The sequence below is a fragment of the Rhinichthys klamathensis genome, unplaced genomic scaffold (assembly GCF_029890125.1).
Source record: "Rhinichthys klamathensis goyatoka isolate OS25496 unplaced genomic scaffold, OSU_Roscu_1.1 h1tg000082l_1, whole genome shotgun sequence".
Classification (NCBI taxonomy): domain Eukaryota; kingdom Metazoa; phylum Chordata; class Actinopteri; order Cypriniformes; family Leuciscidae; genus Rhinichthys; species Rhinichthys klamathensis.
In genome coordinates, this window is record NW_026606624.1 from 1,430,349 (window position 1) to 1,449,784 (window position 19,436).

The 19,436-nt window shown below is 35.5% G+C and overlaps 2 protein-coding genes across 2 annotated transcripts; both read left to right on the forward strand.

The window, feature by feature from the left end:
- The first annotated feature begins 7,733 nt into the window (after positions 1 to 7,733).
- On the forward strand, positions 7,734 to 8,827 carry si:ch211-220m17.5 (guanylin family protein). The gene is made up of 3 exons (XM_056251338.1): positions 7,734 to 7,888; positions 8,155 to 8,341; positions 8,442 to 8,827. The coding sequence occupies exons 1-3, from the start codon at positions 7,817 to 7,819 to the stop codon at positions 8,498 to 8,500; spliced, it is 318 nt and encodes a 105-aa protein (XP_056107313.1). The 5' UTR covers positions 7,734 to 7,816; the 3' UTR covers positions 8,501 to 8,827.
- A 5,583-nt stretch (positions 8,828 to 14,410) lies between these two features.
- Positions 14,411 to 17,851, forward strand: LOC130085528 (guanylin). The gene is given in 4 exon segments (XM_056251330.1): positions 14,411 to 14,447; positions 14,450 to 14,475; positions 15,700 to 15,880; positions 17,796 to 17,851. Coding segments are annotated over 4 exon segments (300 nt in total).
- The last annotated feature ends 1,585 nt before the right edge of the window (positions 17,852 to 19,436 follow it).

Sequence of the window (19,436 nt, forward strand, 5' to 3'; positions counted from 1 at the left end):
TCTTGTTAAATCAATTCTTGTCAGGTCAACTAAAGATTTCTTTTAAAGGGTTTGTTCTCCCAAAAATTAAAATCATGTCATTAATTACTCACCCTCATGTCGTTCCAAACCCATAAGACTTTTGGGTAACGCTTTCGATTACAGCCCGGAAAATACTGCGTATTTAAAGCGATCTTACAGCGTAACCTTCGGTAATTATAGTGTACCTATAACGTACTTACAATATAAGTATAAGGGAACAATATTTTAAGTTTGGGGAATAAAGGGGTAACATAAAAATATTTATACTGTAAGTATTATAGAACTAAGGGGTACTGATTCTACTTTTATGATATAACAATCTTACATTTGGGAGCAATTTAGCGAGAACATACCTTTTTGAAATAATGGTGAACCAGTACATACGGTATAGGCTTTTTAAAAATTACAGGGTACATATCTATGCATTTATAAAGTAATATTTTTAACAAAAGTGCACTGAAAACTGTTGCAACTTTTGCTTAATTATTGGGGAAAGATACTCTTGTTTCATGTAGTTACAGGGTAAGTGTGACATTGCGGACTGTAAATTAAAGTGGTGCTTGTTACCCTCTTGTTCCATGTAGTTACAGGGTATGTACAATAAAAATGCATACACAATCTTATATCACTGACTCGGAAACCTTTATTTATTATACAAGCTTACCCTGTAACCACATGAAACCAGATATATTTCCCAGTATATTAAAAAGAAATTGCAATAGTCTTAGCTTTTCTTGCATTGAAACATGTTAGCCCAAACATCTGCACTTTTGCTGTCAAAAAAAAAATCAAAAAATAATATATATTTATATATATATAATATATATATATACATATTATAAATGCATAGATATGTACCCTACCATTTTTAAAAAGCCTATACAGAATGTATTGCCTTGGTAAACAATTATTACAAAAAGGTACTTATGTTCTCGCTAAATTGCTCCCAAATGTAAGATTGTTGTATCATAATAGTAGAATAAGTACCCCGCCCTTAGTTCTATAATACTTACAGTATAAATATTTGTTTATTTCTCCTGGTTGTTACCCCTTTATACCCCAAACTTTACATATTGTTCCCTTATACTTACATGTAAGTACTTTATTATAGGTACACTATAATCACAGAAAGTTACACTGTAAATTCCTCTTAATTACACAGTACTTTCCGGGCTGTAATCTAAAGCGTTACCGACTTTAGTTCATCTTCGGAACCCAAATGGAGATATTTTTAATGAGATCCGAGAGCTTCCAGTGTAGTCCCTCCATTTGGGAACAATGCAACTTACACATTCAAGGTCCAGAACGGAAAGACATCATTAAAGTAATCCATGTAACTCCAATGGTTTAACCAAAATTTTTCTGAAGTGTCGCGAGTACTTTGTTTGCACACAAAAAACATAATTTACCTCTATGTTTACGAAAATATTGACCTTCAATCCAGTAGGGGGAGCACCACGACGCATGCGTGTTGTGTTGACTGAAGACCGGAAGTTGTTCCGTGAACGCCCTTTAGAGAACATTATTTTGTATTATTTTGAGGTAATTATGTTTTTTTGCGAAAACAAAGAACTCACGTCACTTCATAAAATTGAGGTTAAACCATGGAGTCACATGGATTATTTGTGACTCTAGTGGATTATGATCACATGGAGAAACCACTAGAGTCACATGGATTACTTTAATGATGTCGTTCCTACCGTTCTGAACCTTGAATGTGTTTGCGTTGCTCCCAATGGAGGGACAAAAAGCTCTCGGATTTCATCAAAAATATCTTAATTTGTGTTCCGAAGATGAATGAAAGTCTTGCGGGTTTGGAACGACATGAGGATGAGTAACTACTAATTAAAATGACATAATTTTCATTTTTGGGTAAACTAACCCATTAATGTAGGTGACAATCAAGAAACATATTTAAATAAAAAAGATGAGCTCTTAACATGATTAAGCAGAAAAGATTTTTTTGGGTGGCTCGCCAATGTATTAGATTTATCCAATACATAAAATAAGTAAGCTTGACCAGAGTTCTTGTGGAGAGAAGAATGTATTGAGTAGCACTGTTCTTCGGCAGCGATGTTAGGGTGTCCGCCTTCAAAGAATATTAACCCAAAGTTCTGTCTGTGTGACAGAACTTTATACATGAAGACAAAGGGGATAGCCTACATGAAAACTATTAGGACCTCCCACAGGAGATTGATCTACACTGCAATCTACTCTGAGCAATGCTGTTTCTTTGTCATTCACACCCATCAGTTTCTTTAAGCCATATATGGGCCATTTGGTTCACACCAGTAGATAGAGTTGACTGCCTCTGAGGCACAGTCACAATGTAAATGCATCTGACTAAAGAAGACTGAAAATACATAATCTTTCAGGCCTAAGAAAATGGACATCTTCACCCTTTATTCAAATATTATTAAAAAAGTGTTAATGTTGTGCTTAGTTGTGCTTGGAGTCAATAGTTTTATTTGTGATAACGCGACATGCCAATATTTTTTGGCCAGGCTGTCATACAAAGAAATTATGAACACATGCGAACACAAGAGAGAACCGACGAAATATAAATAACTAATTTTGTTGTAGTCAGTGTAGTATTTTCCCCATGTGATCCTTTTGTTTTTCTATGCATTTTTTCTTTTGCATAGTAAAATGAAACCTGTAGCTTTTTTGCCAAATAATTTTTTCAGATAAATCTGTATTTAAGAAGTATTAATATTATTATATAATATTAGAAATACTTATGCATAATGATCTTGTTTTTAATAAGAAAATAATAATCTTATAAAAGTAACTGCATAACTTAAGTCATGCTGGGAGCTCTCAAAACAGCAACAATCTCCACTATGAAATAAGCTATTTTGGACAATATTGTTGATTTAATATCCATTTTTATGTAGATTCCAAATCATTCCAATCCATTTACATTTTGCAGTATATGTGACTCAAAAAAACCCTGTTGTATAAAATGGAATTCCTTTTTGGCAGAGTAACGGACATTCATTACTATTTCAAGAACTTTCAAGTTTTACAATCTTGATTATAGCCTATTACCTACAATTGGCTCCATTATCTATTGTAACCATATTGTGACAATGAAGTTCAGGGGTAAAGTTCTTGATTAATTGTACCTCTTTCCTTTGCTTAATTTATACTTAATGTCGTTATATTGGAATTTGTACTACTGAAATTGAATAAATATATTATTGAAATATAAAAAATTCTTTGTAGCCTTTACAATTTCATTTAAACCTCTAAAGGACAAAGTATTATTCATTTTTTTATTGAATATTTAATCAAATATTAATCTAACCTTTCTAGAATCTAGAACTAATCTAGAAATCAGTCTCCCAGTCATTTTAACTAAACTTGTTTTCTTTAAATATCCAGTCATATATTTTTTCTTTGGCTACATATATTAGTATTATATTTCATTTCACATAAATATTTACATATTTGTATTATATTACAAGTTAAATGTAATTTCTTTGTGCACCTCGATAAAGATGTTCTATTCTGTTCTATTCTGACTTTATTTGTGTTGTTTTCAGAGGTGGAATTTGTTCCCAAGCTGTTGATTTACAGTACGTGATGTTCATGTGAGCTGTCATTTACCTCCCCCATATAGAGGCCATTTGGCACATTTGGCACAAGATCTGCTCCATACAACTGGCCTGAAGTCAAGCATTATGAAGACATGTGAGACAGGTTTAATCATAGAAATTTATAGGGACAGATTTTTGGCACTTATTTGGACTTCTGTTCCCCAAGGGGCATCTCATTTGATCATTAAAATGAGATTAGAAATTAACTTCACTGAAAAATTATTGTAAATGCTCTTCATGCTCTTTCCCTTTCATCTCTGTATAATCTTTTATATGGACCATATGCAATTTGTTTAACAATAGTGTTAAAATGTTCACAATTGCAATAAATGATGTATAAAAAAAGAGAAACACAAAATATGCTACATCTCCTGTGACAGCAGGGCCATAGGAAAGGAAATAACACAAAAATGAATTATGTTCTCCTGATATTGTGTCTTGTAAAACCTAGTTTTGAGTCCATTATATTTGATTGGGTTACCAATTAAGTGATAACATGAATGTAAGCTTTCATAAACCAATAATGCAGGTTCAGGTCTCAGCTGTCAAATACTGTCCGTTTTATCACAAAATTCAAACAATACATGCATTTTGAAGCTTTTAAATGTGACGTGACAGATTGCTGTAGCACTTCAGGTCAAGCAGTGTTTTTTCCACTTTAATTCAAGTTATAGCATGAAAAAACATGCATGAACACCAAAAGTATGTTGAAAGATACAGTACAACTTAACTAAATATAGCTACCATGTCTCATGTAATCGCTCAATCAATGTTTCAATTGAGGAAAGACGTCAATAAACGAGTTTGTGAACAATGTAACTTAACTTTTCATTTACCTCAGGAAAGTTATCCAGTGTTCACAGTTCGTTAGTTAGCTATAAAAAAGCTTCTTTACTGTTAATTATACATGTATGTTTGAATAGATTTGCCATGAAGACAAGTGTGTATTAAAACTACCTTAAGTGCAATTAATTTGGGTATACAGTAATTATTATATCTTGGGTATACAGATATTATTATATCTGAAAATAAATATCATTTAAATATAATAGCTCTGCTGTTAATTTTAACCTCTAATATTATAAATGTACCAAAGGAGAGGGTTCCATCATGTATAGTATACAGCATTATTTGGGAGGGGGTTTTTTTCATAAGAAAATCGAACTGTCGGTATTGGTATCGGCAGATGTCATTCTGAATAATCGGCTATCGGTATCAGTGGAGAAATTTAGTATTGGTGCATCTCTAAAAATAATGCAATTAATTAATAATGGAGATTTTTATTTAATTTTATTTGTATTATTCAAAATCAAAATTGTTGGGATAGACTTTATAAATGTATAAACTAACTGTTTCTCAAGGGCCTGGATTCACAGACAGGGCTTAGATTAAGCCAGGATTAGGCCTTAGATCAATAGGACATTTAAGTAGCTTTCATAAACATGCCTTAGGAAAAAACTTTTTTTTCCTAAGGCAAAAATTACTGATGTGAATCTTGAGACAAAACAATGGCACTGACAATGATAAGATATGTCAGTGCAAGTTGCTTTCAGTTAAAAAAGTTCAAACATGCACTTTAGTCTGGGACTGAGCTTAAGCCTTGTCTGTGAAACCAGACAGAAGTCTCATAACAAGTCCACTGTATTTGTATATTTGGGCAAAGAGACTTGTAATGTAGAGCACATTTATGTTCTGATTTCTTACTCGCTGCTCTCGGATGCTCTCGGATGCAAAGGTCAAAGCAGTTACGGGGCCATTAAGTCATAAAGCAGTTTTAAAACAGAACGCACCTTCACAGGGAGGAGAAAATTCACAATATTAAGTAAACACAATAAATAATGATCATTATGTCTGAGCCCTGATAAGCAATAGCAAATTTAAGCATGGGAAGCTTCCGCTGTACAAACACAAGCTTTGAATTCAATGCGTCAAGTCCATATGTGCCGGATTGGCGTGAGATACGTGTGTTGTGTTAGAAGCATGTTGGAGCATGTCTGCTGTCACATGTGAGCGTGTCTGCAATGACAATCATCACGTATAATGACAACGGAAGAGGCTTGGTCGATAAGCAGTTGCAATGTTGAAATGAAATTGCATCATCAGGTGTGGGCGCCATCACAGTCCCTTTCGACCATTTATACCACCATTTTAAAATACACATTGTGCAACATTTGTCTAAACATGTTGTGTAGTTGAACTGAAAGTATTAATTTGAGAGGGTGTCAGAACAGACATCATGCTGTCATAATGAAGAAGATGAAACTTGAAGAAGAAACTTTCTGATTAATGATTGAAGGGTTTATCAAGACTAGACAGACATCAATTGTCTGAACAAAGTACCTTTATACTTGTACATATTTACATAAAATGACTATTTTAATTATGATGATTACTAACTCTTTCCCCACCACTGACAACATTTTCCGGGATTTATGACACAATGCTTCCACGTCATTGATGAGTTTTTCCGGCGGTCCCTGATTTCACTGTTATGGTACGCTGTTACGGGTCTTCTGAAATAGAACAGCATTTATGGATCCAAAAACAAGCGAAGAAGAAAATCTGCTTAATAAAGAAGTAGCTTGATTTTTTGAGGCTCTGTTCTTTCTTTTGATATATTGACTGTTTAAATATTCATACAAGAAAATATTCTGGGGGTCATGAAAGTTTTGTGAATATAATCAAAAATGCTGACGCTTATTGGGAACTTTTTTGGTAAATGCTGGCGTGGAAAGAGTTAATGGTTGTTTATGAACTTTTTTGTCTTCCCTCTCCTGCCCTGAAAGCATATTGATTTTATTACATAATTGTGATGTGATAACTGTACAATGAAATTATCTCAAGTTCTCTTTTTAGTTAAAACATTATCCAGGGGACATGCGGCAAGAATATGCTTGTTCAAAAACCAGATCTGCTTTGTTGTACAGTACCAGTCGTTAACAACTGGTTTTGTTGGTAAAATGTAATTTATTTCTGTGATGGCAAAGCAGAATTTTCAGCATCATTACTCCAGTCTTTAGTGTCACATGATCCTTCAGAAACCAGTCTAATATGCTGATTTGGTGCTCAAAAAACATGTCTTATCAATGTTGAAACAGTTGCTGCTATATTTTTGTTTTTGTGGAAACCGTGATATATTTTAAGGATTCTTTGACAAAGATCAAAAGCACAGCATTTATTTGAATTTCAGTTTCCGTAGCAATATAAAAGTATTTACTGTCAATTTGGAACAATTTAATGCTTTACTGAATACTCAAAACTTTTGAACGGTATTTGTTGAAAAAAAAAAAATTGGCATTTATCATAATAAATTTGATGATTTTAAATGCTCAAACAACAGAATCGTAATTTAACAGCCTAACACATACAAGAAACACTGGGCCAAATACCGTATTTCTTTTATTTCTTAGGCATGTGACTGACAACTGACAGATAAATTTGTACCAAAACACAGTGGATTTTGTGATGATTTTATGGTTAGTTACATATTTTTTCTTGCTGTCCATTACCCATTCAGAACATTTTTAAATCATGACCCACTAGCTGTGAAACAGTGCCCTTCAAAGCAATGTTATGATCTTCTTTATATTTGATTCATATAGATCACTCACTTTGGGCCCAGAGAAAGTCTGTTTTCACTTTTGAAACTTCCTTAGAGGAAGACAAGCATGGTGGTTACACAATGAAGTATGAGATCATTATTGTAATATTTGCAAAAAAGGGTACTTAGTTACTGAAAATGTAGTCATAGGATCAAGGAAGAATAGCCTAATAACAAAAAGAAAGGTGTAGCTTTATTGTTTTGATATTTGCTTGCATTGGAATTCTCATTGGATTTAACTTGCTCATAACACAAAGACACTATTGTGTGCGTATTGTGTGGTTATTAATTAACCCTAACTAGAGAATGAAGAACAGGCCACTTGGCAAAGCTAACTAGAAGATCCATAAAAGTGCATGTCACAACTACAGACGAGGTCACGTAGCATTTATGAATTCTGTTTTACGACATTGTAAAATGTATCCTCTTTATTCATTAACAGCAAAGAAACGGTGATAGCTTCTGATAGGTTGCTGGTCCGGGACCGTTTCCTTTATAAGAGGAGACAGAACGAGGAGAAAGGCAGAGATTGCTGGGACAACAACTGAAAAACATACTAAACTAAATCATTCTCGTGAAAGAACCCGCCAGCATGAAGACCGTCCTGTGTGTCGCTTTCCTCGTCGTGACTCTTTGCCTGGTCTGTGAGGCTGTACAAGTCCAGGTAAGCTCAAGGTTTAATATCATTCATTACTGCTTCTCTATTATTAAAAACGTACTACTCACAATTATCCTCTATACTTATTTCCATATGATTTACAGACAGTTTGCATCTGACCTCATTTTGTAACGTGTTTAATATGACTATTGAATTCTCCTTTGAGCCATATATAAAGAATCAATCATACAAATTTCATTAAGTTTAAATGCAGCTGTCAGTCCTGATGCACTGAACTCATCAGTTGTTTTTCTACAATCATCAACCTGCAGGAAGGCGATTTTTCCTTTTCATTGGACTCGGTGAAAGTTCTCCAGCAGTTGACCGAACAACCACGAAGACAAAACCCCCGGTTGGCCAAGACTAGCTACTTTTCTGTATGTTCCAATCCAACCCTGCCACAGGAGTTTGTGCCACTGTGCATGCAGAAAGGAGCAACAATGTCCTTTGCTAGGCTAGGTAGGAGTCTTGGTTTACTTTTTAATTTGTGATGTGCACAATACAAAAACAGTCAATAAATAACATTGACTAACTTGAGTTATTGTTTTGTCTGTTTCAGCATCTGTGCCTGTGGATGTCTGTGAAATATGTGCTTTTGCGGCTTGTACTGGCTGCTAATTCTTCCCACCATCCCCACGCTTGATCATCCACTTAATAAAAAACACATATTTTCAAAACAATGTTCTCATAGTTAGTTGACTATACGAACGTTGCGAATGTCGCCTAAATGGCAAAACTGAAAATGACAGCACACCGTTTATGAACTGTTACTTAAACTTCCTTCCCCTCTTTCCTTTCCCACATTTTGTTTTGTTACAGCACATATTTCATTTATTTAATAAAGAAGTGTCTTTTTTATTTTTTCTATTTCTCAGTTTTGCTGGGTTTTATACTCCTTTGTGTGTGGTAATGCCTCAGTGTTCAATAAAATGCAATGAAAATCTGTTCTCTTTGCATTGTGTGTATTATTTTTATTGTTGAACGAATATGATTGACATTAGAAAAATGTTTTTTTTTTGATATTTACTGCCAAATATCTGTTCTCGGTAACACTTTAGAATAATGGTCCATCATTAATGGGTAACTATGCTGGAAGTGATGCTGGACAAGTGAGTAGTAAATGGATAGTTCACCCAAAAAATTTAATTCGGTCATAATTTACTCGCCCTCCAAACCTGTATGATTTTCTTTCTTCTGCTGAACACAAAAGAAGATATTTTGAAGAATGTCAGTAACCAAACAGTTGATGGGGCCCACATTGACATCCATTTTTTTTTCCTACTATGGAAGTCAGTGGGGTCCATCAACTGGTTACCCATATTCTTCAAAATGTCTCCTTTTGTGTTCAGCAGAAGAAAGAAATTCATACAGGTTTGGAAAAACGTGTGGGTGAGTAAATGATGACATCATTTTCCTTTTTGGGTGAACTATCTCTTTAACACTTCAGCTACTACAAACTGAGACATGGTCATAAAATGTATCACTAATTACTCAAATGTTTGCTAGTCACTCTTCAAAAACTACTAGTGATCTGGAGCAGTAATTTTAAAATGAAGAAAGTTTTTTCACTTTAAAATAATGGACCAGATAGGCTACCAAGTATAGTTTTTGAAGAGTAGCACTCACTAGTGAAACATTTTATAACCATGTTCAGAGTACCATTATTTTCAAGTTTTGCCCTGTTCTCTTTGTATCATGTGTATTTGTATTGTAGAAAGAATATGATTGACATTAGAAAAATGTTATTTGGTTTTTTTGTACAGCCAAATCTAGGCAATTAGTTCACTTTAATGGATAAAAGTATTCAAAATGCTTCATTCAAGAGGTGCTCAGGATGTCTGAATTCGTCCTCGACCACTTCATATCTAACTTTTTGATTGACTAGAAGGGAGCAGACTTCCTCGTGTTTATATTCTGTATCCTGTCAATTTGAAAGCAACATATGCCATGAGTTCTTAATGAGGTTTGGTGGGCCATTGCTCATAAAAGATACATTGAATGTTGAGTGACAGGAACATTAAGAGTGTATTTACTGATAGATGTCTTCTTCACTGCTCATTTAAATATTATATTTTTCATTAACTTCTTGAAATGAAATCGTTCAGGCATGAATCTCTGCCTGTGTGCAGAACAGTATGTGTGAATAGTGAAAAAGCTTTCTGCCGAGTGCATGTAGGCAGAACACCCTCATATATAACCAGGCTCATTAGAAAAACATAGTTACATGTGGCAACATTTCTGCAAAACGCAAAATATGTTGCGTCACACACGTTTCGTGGCAGTTTCAAAGTGAAATGTCCAGGGAGTGGCGCTAAAACCGTGTTTAGTTTTTTTCCGGAACAGATTAACGTGAGTATGGTCATATTATACGTAGGCCTACAAACTCCAATGTTTTATTGGTAATCGGAACCATGGCATTTTAGCTCTTTTATCGTGACTTGTTTTTCAGTCAAGTAGCCTACAGTAGGCTACCAGCTGAGCTACGCAAACTCCAAAATATATTCGTTTACAAATCATGCACTATGGTAAAAAGTGTTTTGAGGTCATAACATAATTGTGCAAAGTGCCACGTGAAAAAAACTCTTTATTAATCCATACTCTGCCCCTCTAATCATAATTGTGTGTGAACATTTATGTTCAAAAATGTTGCCACAGGTAGGCCTACGTTTTTATTCTCATCCCAAAGCGCCATATACTGACGCTCTACATCTGATGCACATGGCACCAGGGGCGGATCTACAGGGGGGCAAGAGCCCTCTCTAGAGCCTTGCCCCCCCTGCTGCCCCCCTAACTTTGATAAACCAAAAACTGTACTTGTAAAAACAACCTGCCACTATGTCCACAAGCTTCTCAAAACAGTGAACTAAACAATACATTTACCAAAAGTGAACAATTTAATTTTTAATTTTAAATATATTATTAGCCCCTCCCCCCTGCGTCCCTGATTCAAACGTGCAGAGCGGCGTTGGCGGCTCACACACACACACAGCGAGTCAGTCTGCTGCGGTGAGGTGGCCCTGCAACCCGACTGGAGAGAGTGAGCTTCCCCAGAGCCTCTGAAGGTGAAGTGAGTTTCCCCAGGTGTAGTTTAAACACACACGTTTAACTTAAAGTTACATTTGTAATGAATGTATTGTATACTAAAGACGATTCAGCATCAGCAAAAACAGCGCGTCTATTACGTTAGCCAAAATCAGCGGTCAATTCGCTCCCTCGTGATTTGTAAGAGCACTCTTCCCTTTGATTAGCCTAATTTTGATTTTAGTAAAGACAAGAACAGCTTAAGGCGAGACACAAAAACATCGGGGTTTTTTTCACTGGTTAATTTGAAGATTTTGGGCTATTTGTCTTCAATAACATGTCTTCTTTCAGACTTGTGGTGAAATTTTTTTTCCAAAAAAACACATTTAGGACTTTAGTTTACTACACTTTGTCTATTTGCGTCAGTATTCTCCTAAATTCAACAGAAGTTGTCGTTCTAAATCAACATGTTGCTCCGCGATCGCTGCATGTCAATGTCATCACATACATCTCTGTTGGAAAGCTCTCTCTCCTGTACATTGTTGTCGTATCCAAATATGGTCATTTCCTTTTAATCAGCAACCAATCGTGAAAGTACAATGGGCATTTAACTCTAAAACCGAAATCTCATTGGCTGATGTCAATTTCTGACAACGTGATTCGTTCAGATGCATCACGTGACGTGCTCTGACATTTAGATATGCGTTTTTGACTGTTTTTCTGTTCAGTTGAAGGCCATAAATGCTGTGATTTAGGTGGTTTGTATGGTTGTTGCTAATGATTTGGTAAGATATTGTGTCTGTAAATAGTTGTTTCCACTAAAAAAAGTATGAATTTTTACATTACAAATCTTTAAATGCTGTTTTCTCAAAATTAGTTTTTTTGTCATTCTCCAGTACAAACATCTCAGCCTGTGTAGCACCTATGTACACCAAACTTTCCAGTTATACACTTAGCAGTATTCTGAAGATATTTTCAGAGGGATTTGTTAATAAATCATTCCTAAAAACCTTTGTAGTGTGTAAGGGCATGATTAAACAATAACGTTAATCATTTAATAATGATTAAAAGTGTTTTTGTGTTTGTTTTGTTAAAGCAATTCACATATAGGGATTCCCATGTACCGTCTACCCCTGCCACCCTGCCAAGACCTCTTGCCACCCCTTTGCCCCCCCATATAAAATTTTCTAGATCCGCCACTGCATGGCACCCTTTAGCGTCAATATAACAGCTTCGGTTATGGGTAGGTTTAGGTCTGGGGTAGTGTTAGGGTTAGACCACTAGGAGGCGCCATATATCTGCGTCTCATATTGACGCTAAAGGGTGCCATGTGCGTTGGATATAGACGCTTTGGGAAAAGCGTCAGTATATGACGCCTTGGGATGAGAACGGGCTGGTTTTTCCAATGAGTCTGTGTTGCATATACACATTCTTATAGGCCACATAAGAACCCAAACCTGTTTGCTACCAGCATTTTCTGCAAAAGCAGCCACCTTGATTTGTGTGCTTTGAGTAAAAATTGATTAGGTAGCCTACAATGTTCTTTCTGAGTTCAGTTCTGAGTTTTCTCGTAAGCTCAGGAAAGAAGAATCAAGCCGGCTGCTGATGGAACTATAATTTGCCTATTTTGAAAGCTTCAGTGAAATTGTGAACAAACAGAATGGAGAGTACCATTTCTTTCACTTTGAAGGTTTTGGTCATTAGAGAGGATTTCTCTTCATGTCCAACCACAACCAGCCCTAAAAATATAGGTGACTAGGCTATCTATTTTTCTGTTTTGTTCATGTCTGTGTTTCTAGGTCCACTTTCTGTGGTTTGTTTATTAGTTGTGTCATCCTCTGTTCCCTGCCTGTTTGTCACCATGGTTTCTGATTGATCTGAGTATTCTGTTTAGGTCTGGGGGGGGGGGGGGGGGGGGGGGGGGGGGGGGAGATAAGTGGATAGAATATACAAAGTCCCTAATAAACCATGAATAAATGTTGGGGTCTGGGGTTTTCTGATTGAATTCCATCTTGTCTGCAAGGCTAACAATGAGGAGTGGCAATATGCACTGATGCCATTTTTTCCAATCTCTCTGTGTTTTATTGCAGAGCTACTATAGTCCAGTGGATTGACACAAACACAATATCCTGCTGTGTCACTGTCCAGTTTTGTCAGGATTAAACTGATGCATTTCTGTTTTATCCCCATGCATTATTAGATCACAAACCGGCTCACTTCTCAAACATACTGACAACAAATACATTATGATTAAAATAAACTATTTATGCATACTAGGTTTTTTTGCTTAACTTATATACATACAAGATCAGGGAAATTAAGCATGGTTGTATCTCTTACAATGAACAATCATAATGACAAAAACAGGAAATAAATATCATGGATTTGCGTACATCAAAATATGTAATTATATACAGAAAAAAGAAAGGTTAAATCATAACTTTGAATAAATTGTCATAATGCATAAAAGAAAATTCCCTTTTTTTTGTTATTTAAGTCTAAGAGATAAATTCAGCAAGAAAAAACAACAGCTTTGGGTTTTCATTATTAAAGATACCCTTGAGGACGAAGGTGTGGGTCACATTTATGGACTAAAAATAAGAACTTAAGTCAACCCAAAATTTATTGGTTATACGACAATTACAAAATAAATGGGAAGCTGTTTCTTCAACAAAACCACAAAAAATTATTTAGAAAATATTTAGAAATAGAGAGATTTTAGGAAGGATTTTATAAGGAATTTTCTAATTTCTTTCTCCAATTTACATTTGTTACAAAGGAACCCCCAATATAATTTACCCCTTGTCACAATAAGAATTATTATTTTTATAATTATTACAATATTTAATATTATTAAAATCTTTATAATATTTTGTTAAATGCTGCTGCTCTTCACTGTTTTAATGTGTTAAAAATGCAATTAAATACCACCAAAGTGAGCTATTTTAGTAGTTTGAAGTGTAGCTCTTTGCTTTTTCAATAAAGCTTAACTATAGTTGAACTATTTTATGTTATGAGAAGCATGTACCTTGAGAAGCTACATTTAGCTTCCCCAAATCTGTCTATCACTGATTCAGCCATACTTCTGAACTGAGATCAGTTTATCCGTAGCATTATAATGTATCAACCCCTGACAGCCCTACAGTTTATAGGGAGATTGCCTTGTGTACAATCTAATTCCTAAATCCCAGTTTGCAAGCCAGCCAGCTGACATCTACGTCCTGTATGTGCTCATAACAGATGGATGAGATTAACTAGCACTATTCGTCACTTATACTGACAGGGCTGCATATGATTTATCCATAGAGAAAACACGTACATCCTCTTTTGTTGTCGAAGAGGAGCTCAAAATGTAAACGTCAGGATGTATGCAACCACCAGATCATAACAGGTTACATAGTAACCTATTAACACAATAAGCACTCTTTATATAGCTTGATCCGATGTAATTCTGAATTCCCTCAATGCAATCCCTCTCTGTGAAGAGCCACACTTTTGAGACTGAAAATGAGAGCGCTGATCATTTTCATCTTCCTGACCCCAAGATAATCTCACAATGTGTGCAGGTTACGGTAAGTCAAAATTGGTCCATTCACACAAACCGCTGTCACTTTGTGAGGCTGGATCGAATTGACAGTTTGTTTGGGAAAAAAATATTACTAGCTTCATTGTCAAGCCAGTGTGATTGTGGCACTGCAATCTCAAAGCGTTTCTGTATTTGATAAATGTGAGTGTCTTAGGAGGAGTAGATATTTAATATATTGGAAATCTGAAAATCTGGGTTTTCCTTCTATGTAACAGATAACATAGGGCACCTTTCATAATTATGACAAAATACTGACAGAATACTACTTTTTAATATCCATTTATTATCATATCATATAATGTATCTTACAAAAAAAAAACAGATTTATTTTTGTCAGATAGGACACGTGTTACAATAATTTAATAAGATACAGTAAGAGATTATAATTTGCACAAAGAAATTATATTTTTTTAGACTATTATGATTGGAATTAGTATTTTTCCCCCCACATTTCAGCACATATTTTTCCTTCTGAGATTTGTAATCCCCATTATTCTCAATGGTTATGCTGATTACTGTAACACTGAAATATTTTAAATACTAGCAATCCTTTAAAATATTTCAACTAGATTTATGCTCATTTAAATAAATAAAAAATGTATTACAGTAGGTTTAATATTTTATTGACAGATAGCTACAAATAAATACTCCCATAATGAGAATAACTGAGAATGTTGAGAATTTAAAAACAAAAGTATGTCAGAGAATAGTATGAGACTTGGTAATAAGAACTTTAAGCCAAACATTTATTTCTTTGCTTTGGTTTTTCGGGGTAAATATGATGCAGATACGGCCTTGACAGGTTTGTTATTGTTAGTTTCATCTGTGCATATTTTATATAATTAAACTTTCATGAATATACCTTTTAGAGGTAAAAGTATTGCACATTGACTTTTCAGTCAGACTAAGATTATTATTATTATTCGCCTGATTTCAGTGTTCAAAGTAATTGGAAGATTTCTCTGTATATCAATTGAACATGACATTGGTGAGAAATTATTTGATGTTCCTCTTTTCAGCTATTTATGAATGGCTGAATCTTGAATGTGATTCAGTGTATAATTCCGATTCAGACTTTCAACATCAATCAATGTAAATGGTGGCTAATGTCAGCTCTTCACTCTCAGACAGACCCATGTGGGGAAAAGTACTTTGCAGTGAGGAACAATAATTCACATCTTGACTTCTTATTGAATATCTGTCTTATTAGGACAGTGGGTACAGTTTCTCCCTGGAGGCAGTGAAGACCCTGAAAAAGCTTATGGAGTTTGACACAAGTGCTAACCCGCGACAGACCTACGGCGATGCAGCGTCCCTATGTGCCGACCCTGACCTGCCAGAAGAGTTCAGAGCTGTGCGAAAAGATGCTGACGAAGTCTTCCAACGTCTGGGTGGGTGTGCAGTAAAAATCACTGATAAACATATAGACGTATGAGATGCTGTCTTTTAATATAATTATACAATACATACTACCGTTCAAAAGTTGTTGTTATTTTAAAGAAATTAATACTTTATTCAGCAAAAGCACATTCAATTAATCAAGTGTGACAGTAAATATGTACAATGTTACACAAATCTAATTTTAAATAAACGCTGTTCTTTTGAACTTTCTGTGCTATATCCTAAAAAATCAGCATATTAGAATGATTTCTGAAGGATCACGTGACACTGAAGACTGGAGTAATGATGCTGAAAATTCAGATTTGCCATCACAGGAATAAACTACAGTTACACTTTATTTCGATAGTCGATAGAGTATTATAGGTGTTGGGTTCAGGTTAGTAGGATAGGTTGACATGTAGTTACGGTAACACTTTAGTTTAATGTCCAATTCTCACTATTAACTAGTTGCTCATTAGCATGCATATTACTATATTCACTGTTTATTAGTAATTATGAAGCACATATTATGAAGCATCTACCAGCAGAGTGTAACTGGCCCATGCTAACAAGCAAAACCATGACTTCCTTGTTTTTTCTCAAATGTTAGATTTTGAATCAAGCACCAAAAAGAGAGCATGAAAGTGTGGAAGTGTGTTTCTCTGTTCAGTGCAACAGTTAACATGTGATTTGTCATGACGCACAGAAATCTTTTGAGCGAACACATTTGCACTTTCATCTTTTCCCCTCTGGAGCGGCATCAATGGGCAGCATGATTTCCCTGTCAGTCTCCCAGGCACGCATTACCTTTCCCCAGCAGTGGCAGGCAGACAGCAGAGGTGAGAAATGATCACCTTAACTGTGATTCTGCCGCCGCCATTATAGCTCTGGCAGAGGCCTGATCAAAAGAGCTGACGGCTGAGAATATTTCTCTAGTCTTGGTGCATCATGCACTTCCTCAGCCTCCTCTGCTTTTTACATTCTTACTAGTGATCATTTAGTTTGACTTTAAAAAAAAAAAGAAAATTCAAAAATACATTAAAATCTGTAATACACTGTTTTCTATTTTAAATATATTTAAAAATAACATATTCCTTTAATGGCAAAGCTGCATTTTCAGCATAATTTATCCACATGATCCTTCAGAAATCATTCTAATATGCTGATTTGCTGCTCAAGAAAAATTTTGAGGACAATATTTTATACAATAAAAGATATACAATATTCAACTCATTTATTTCATTCAACTCAGTCAGTTTAGTCATTTAGGTTGAAATTACTTAAACATCCAAGTTGATTGTATATTTAAAAATGTAAGGCAGCAACTTTTTTACAGTGTTTATTTGAAATAGAACATTTAGTAACATTCTAAATATCTTCACTGTCACTTTTGATCAGTTTAATGCATCTTTGCTTTATAAAAGTATAAGTTTCTTTAAAAAAAAAAAAAGAACTTAATGACAGTCATTTGAACAGTATAGATTAAAAGTCAGTGATGTCAACATGAACTCAAATATTTTTCATCAAAGAGGTTCTTTATCAAATTATCTGAGCTGGTATGCGAATCACACTGGCTCTTCATTTTTCTGTTTTCTAATGAATATAAGGCGAAACACGTGCCAAGTTGATACTTCATGAAATATAACTCCAGTAAGTGTCATAAGCTTTGAAAGAGCAACCTCTGAGCAGTAAAATTGTACTTTAGGGAGGCATAGAGATCTTGTCGCATGCATAATTGTCTCTTTGTAAACAAGGCTTCTCTCATGGGCCATATCTTTTATTGCCATCTTAAAGGCTAGACTGTTTTATTGGCTGAATGTGAGAGCACTCCAGAAGTTTTCAGAGTGGAAAAGTCGCATTATTATCAGCAAACATAACACAGGGTTAGGACAGAGGAGGCTGACCTTTTTAACGCTGTGTCAACAGTGAAAATCATCACCTGTGAGATCTGTGCCAACACGGCCTGCACCGGCTGTTTCTGAGCGCACACACTTCCAAGTATCCTACACAGCACACAAGTTCATGTCTACATCAGTGTCATCAAACATGCATGATCACTCTTACATCAACAGCGAGTGAAATATAACAGGGTAAAACACGTTACTAATTATATTTTACAGAGCGAAGAGAAAAATATTTATTTAAGTGTGTTTCATTGAATGTTTGGGTCACATAGCCTACAAATCTTTTTTAAACAGAAACCAAATTTGGTTTTGAATGAAGATATACTGCCCCCTAGTGAATACAAACTATTACTATTACATATAGCCTACATTAGACCTGTGCCCAATCCTGTTCCTGGAGATCTACCTGCATGCGAAGTTCAGCTCCAACTCCAATCAAACACAACTGAACCAGCTAATTAAAATCTTCAGGCGCACACAAAGTTAACTGAGTAGGTATTTATTTTAAATAAGTAGCAGGCTTACATGTTTTGTATGAATGCAATCCTGGCATACTACATTCGCCATGTTGTCATTATCATGTGACCTTCTAGCGTCAGTTACGTCGTTTCACTGCCATTCACAAATCGCATACTCTCAGGTAGCCTAGCCAATAGATATCCATAATAAAGGCTAGATGTCTCGTCCGCGCTGCTGGCCAATGGAGGTCGGCGTCTGCACCTGGCGGCCATCTTGTCACAGGCAGCTCGCTCACTCGTAACATTGTGTTTTAATGGTGCATGTACTTTTTAAATAACCATAACTTGCTCAATTTTCTACCGATTTTCAAACAGTTTGGTTTGTTATAAACGTAAGAGATGTAGTTATGACACTGCATACTTATGAATAATAAGTGTATAAATAAAATAATCATCCAGAGAATTATAGCCACGTTAATAACGTTTGTAAGAAACCAAACCGTTTGTAAATCCGTCAAGATTTCAATGAGATAAGAGTATTTGTGTTCGTGCTGATCACTCATCTCACATCAGGTACCACAGAACTAGAGCCGGCTAGAGCTATAACAGCCGGCTAGAGCTATAACAACAATGGCAGGCTACACCCGCAGCTGTTGTTGTAGTGTACCGGGTTGCTCTGCATCAGGACGTAGTTTCCTCAGTTTTGACGTTTCCACTTGAGAGTTTTCATTTACCATCCGAACCACATCGTCATATGTTACTTCAGGCAGGTTGGGGAGAGATTTGGTCCAGCGGTATCTATCGGACTCCGCCATTGTAAAAAGCTAACCGGAAGATCCGTATCCCTACTAAAAGACGTACTTCCGGTCTTCAATTTTTTTTTGTGACATAGGCCTATTGTAGGCTTAAAGTGTCACACTCTAATCAGCTAATTAAACCAAAACACCTGCAAAGGGTTCCTGAGCCTTTTAAATGGTCTCTCAGACCCCATTTACACCTGGTATTAAAATGCGATCTGTATCCAGATAAGTTAACCGGATAATAAAAAACGCATGTTAATGCAAGGTGTAAATACGTTGTGATCGGATTGTGATCGGATCTGCCTGACCACATCTGGAGGTAGTCTGGCTCGCATTGTGTTCGGATCTTAACTAGGTGTAAACACAATCCGTACGACGTGATGGCATTCGTACCTGCCAAACGTC

Excerpts from the sequence above, each read along its gene's own strand:
- si:ch211-220m17.5 (XM_056251338.1), top strand. The coding sequence starts at position 7,817 with ATGAAGACCGTCCTGTGTGTCGCTTTCCTCGTCGTGACTCTTTGCCTG. Across the intron at positions 7,889-8,154 it reads GTGAGGCTGTACAAGTCCAG|GAAGGCGATTTTTCCTTTTC; the intron begins GTAAGCTCAAGG and ends ATCAACCTGCAG. Across the intron at positions 8,342-8,441 it reads AATGTCCTTTGCTAGGCTAG|CATCTGTGCCTGTGGATGTC; the intron begins GTAGGAGTCTTG and ends TGTCTGTTTCAG.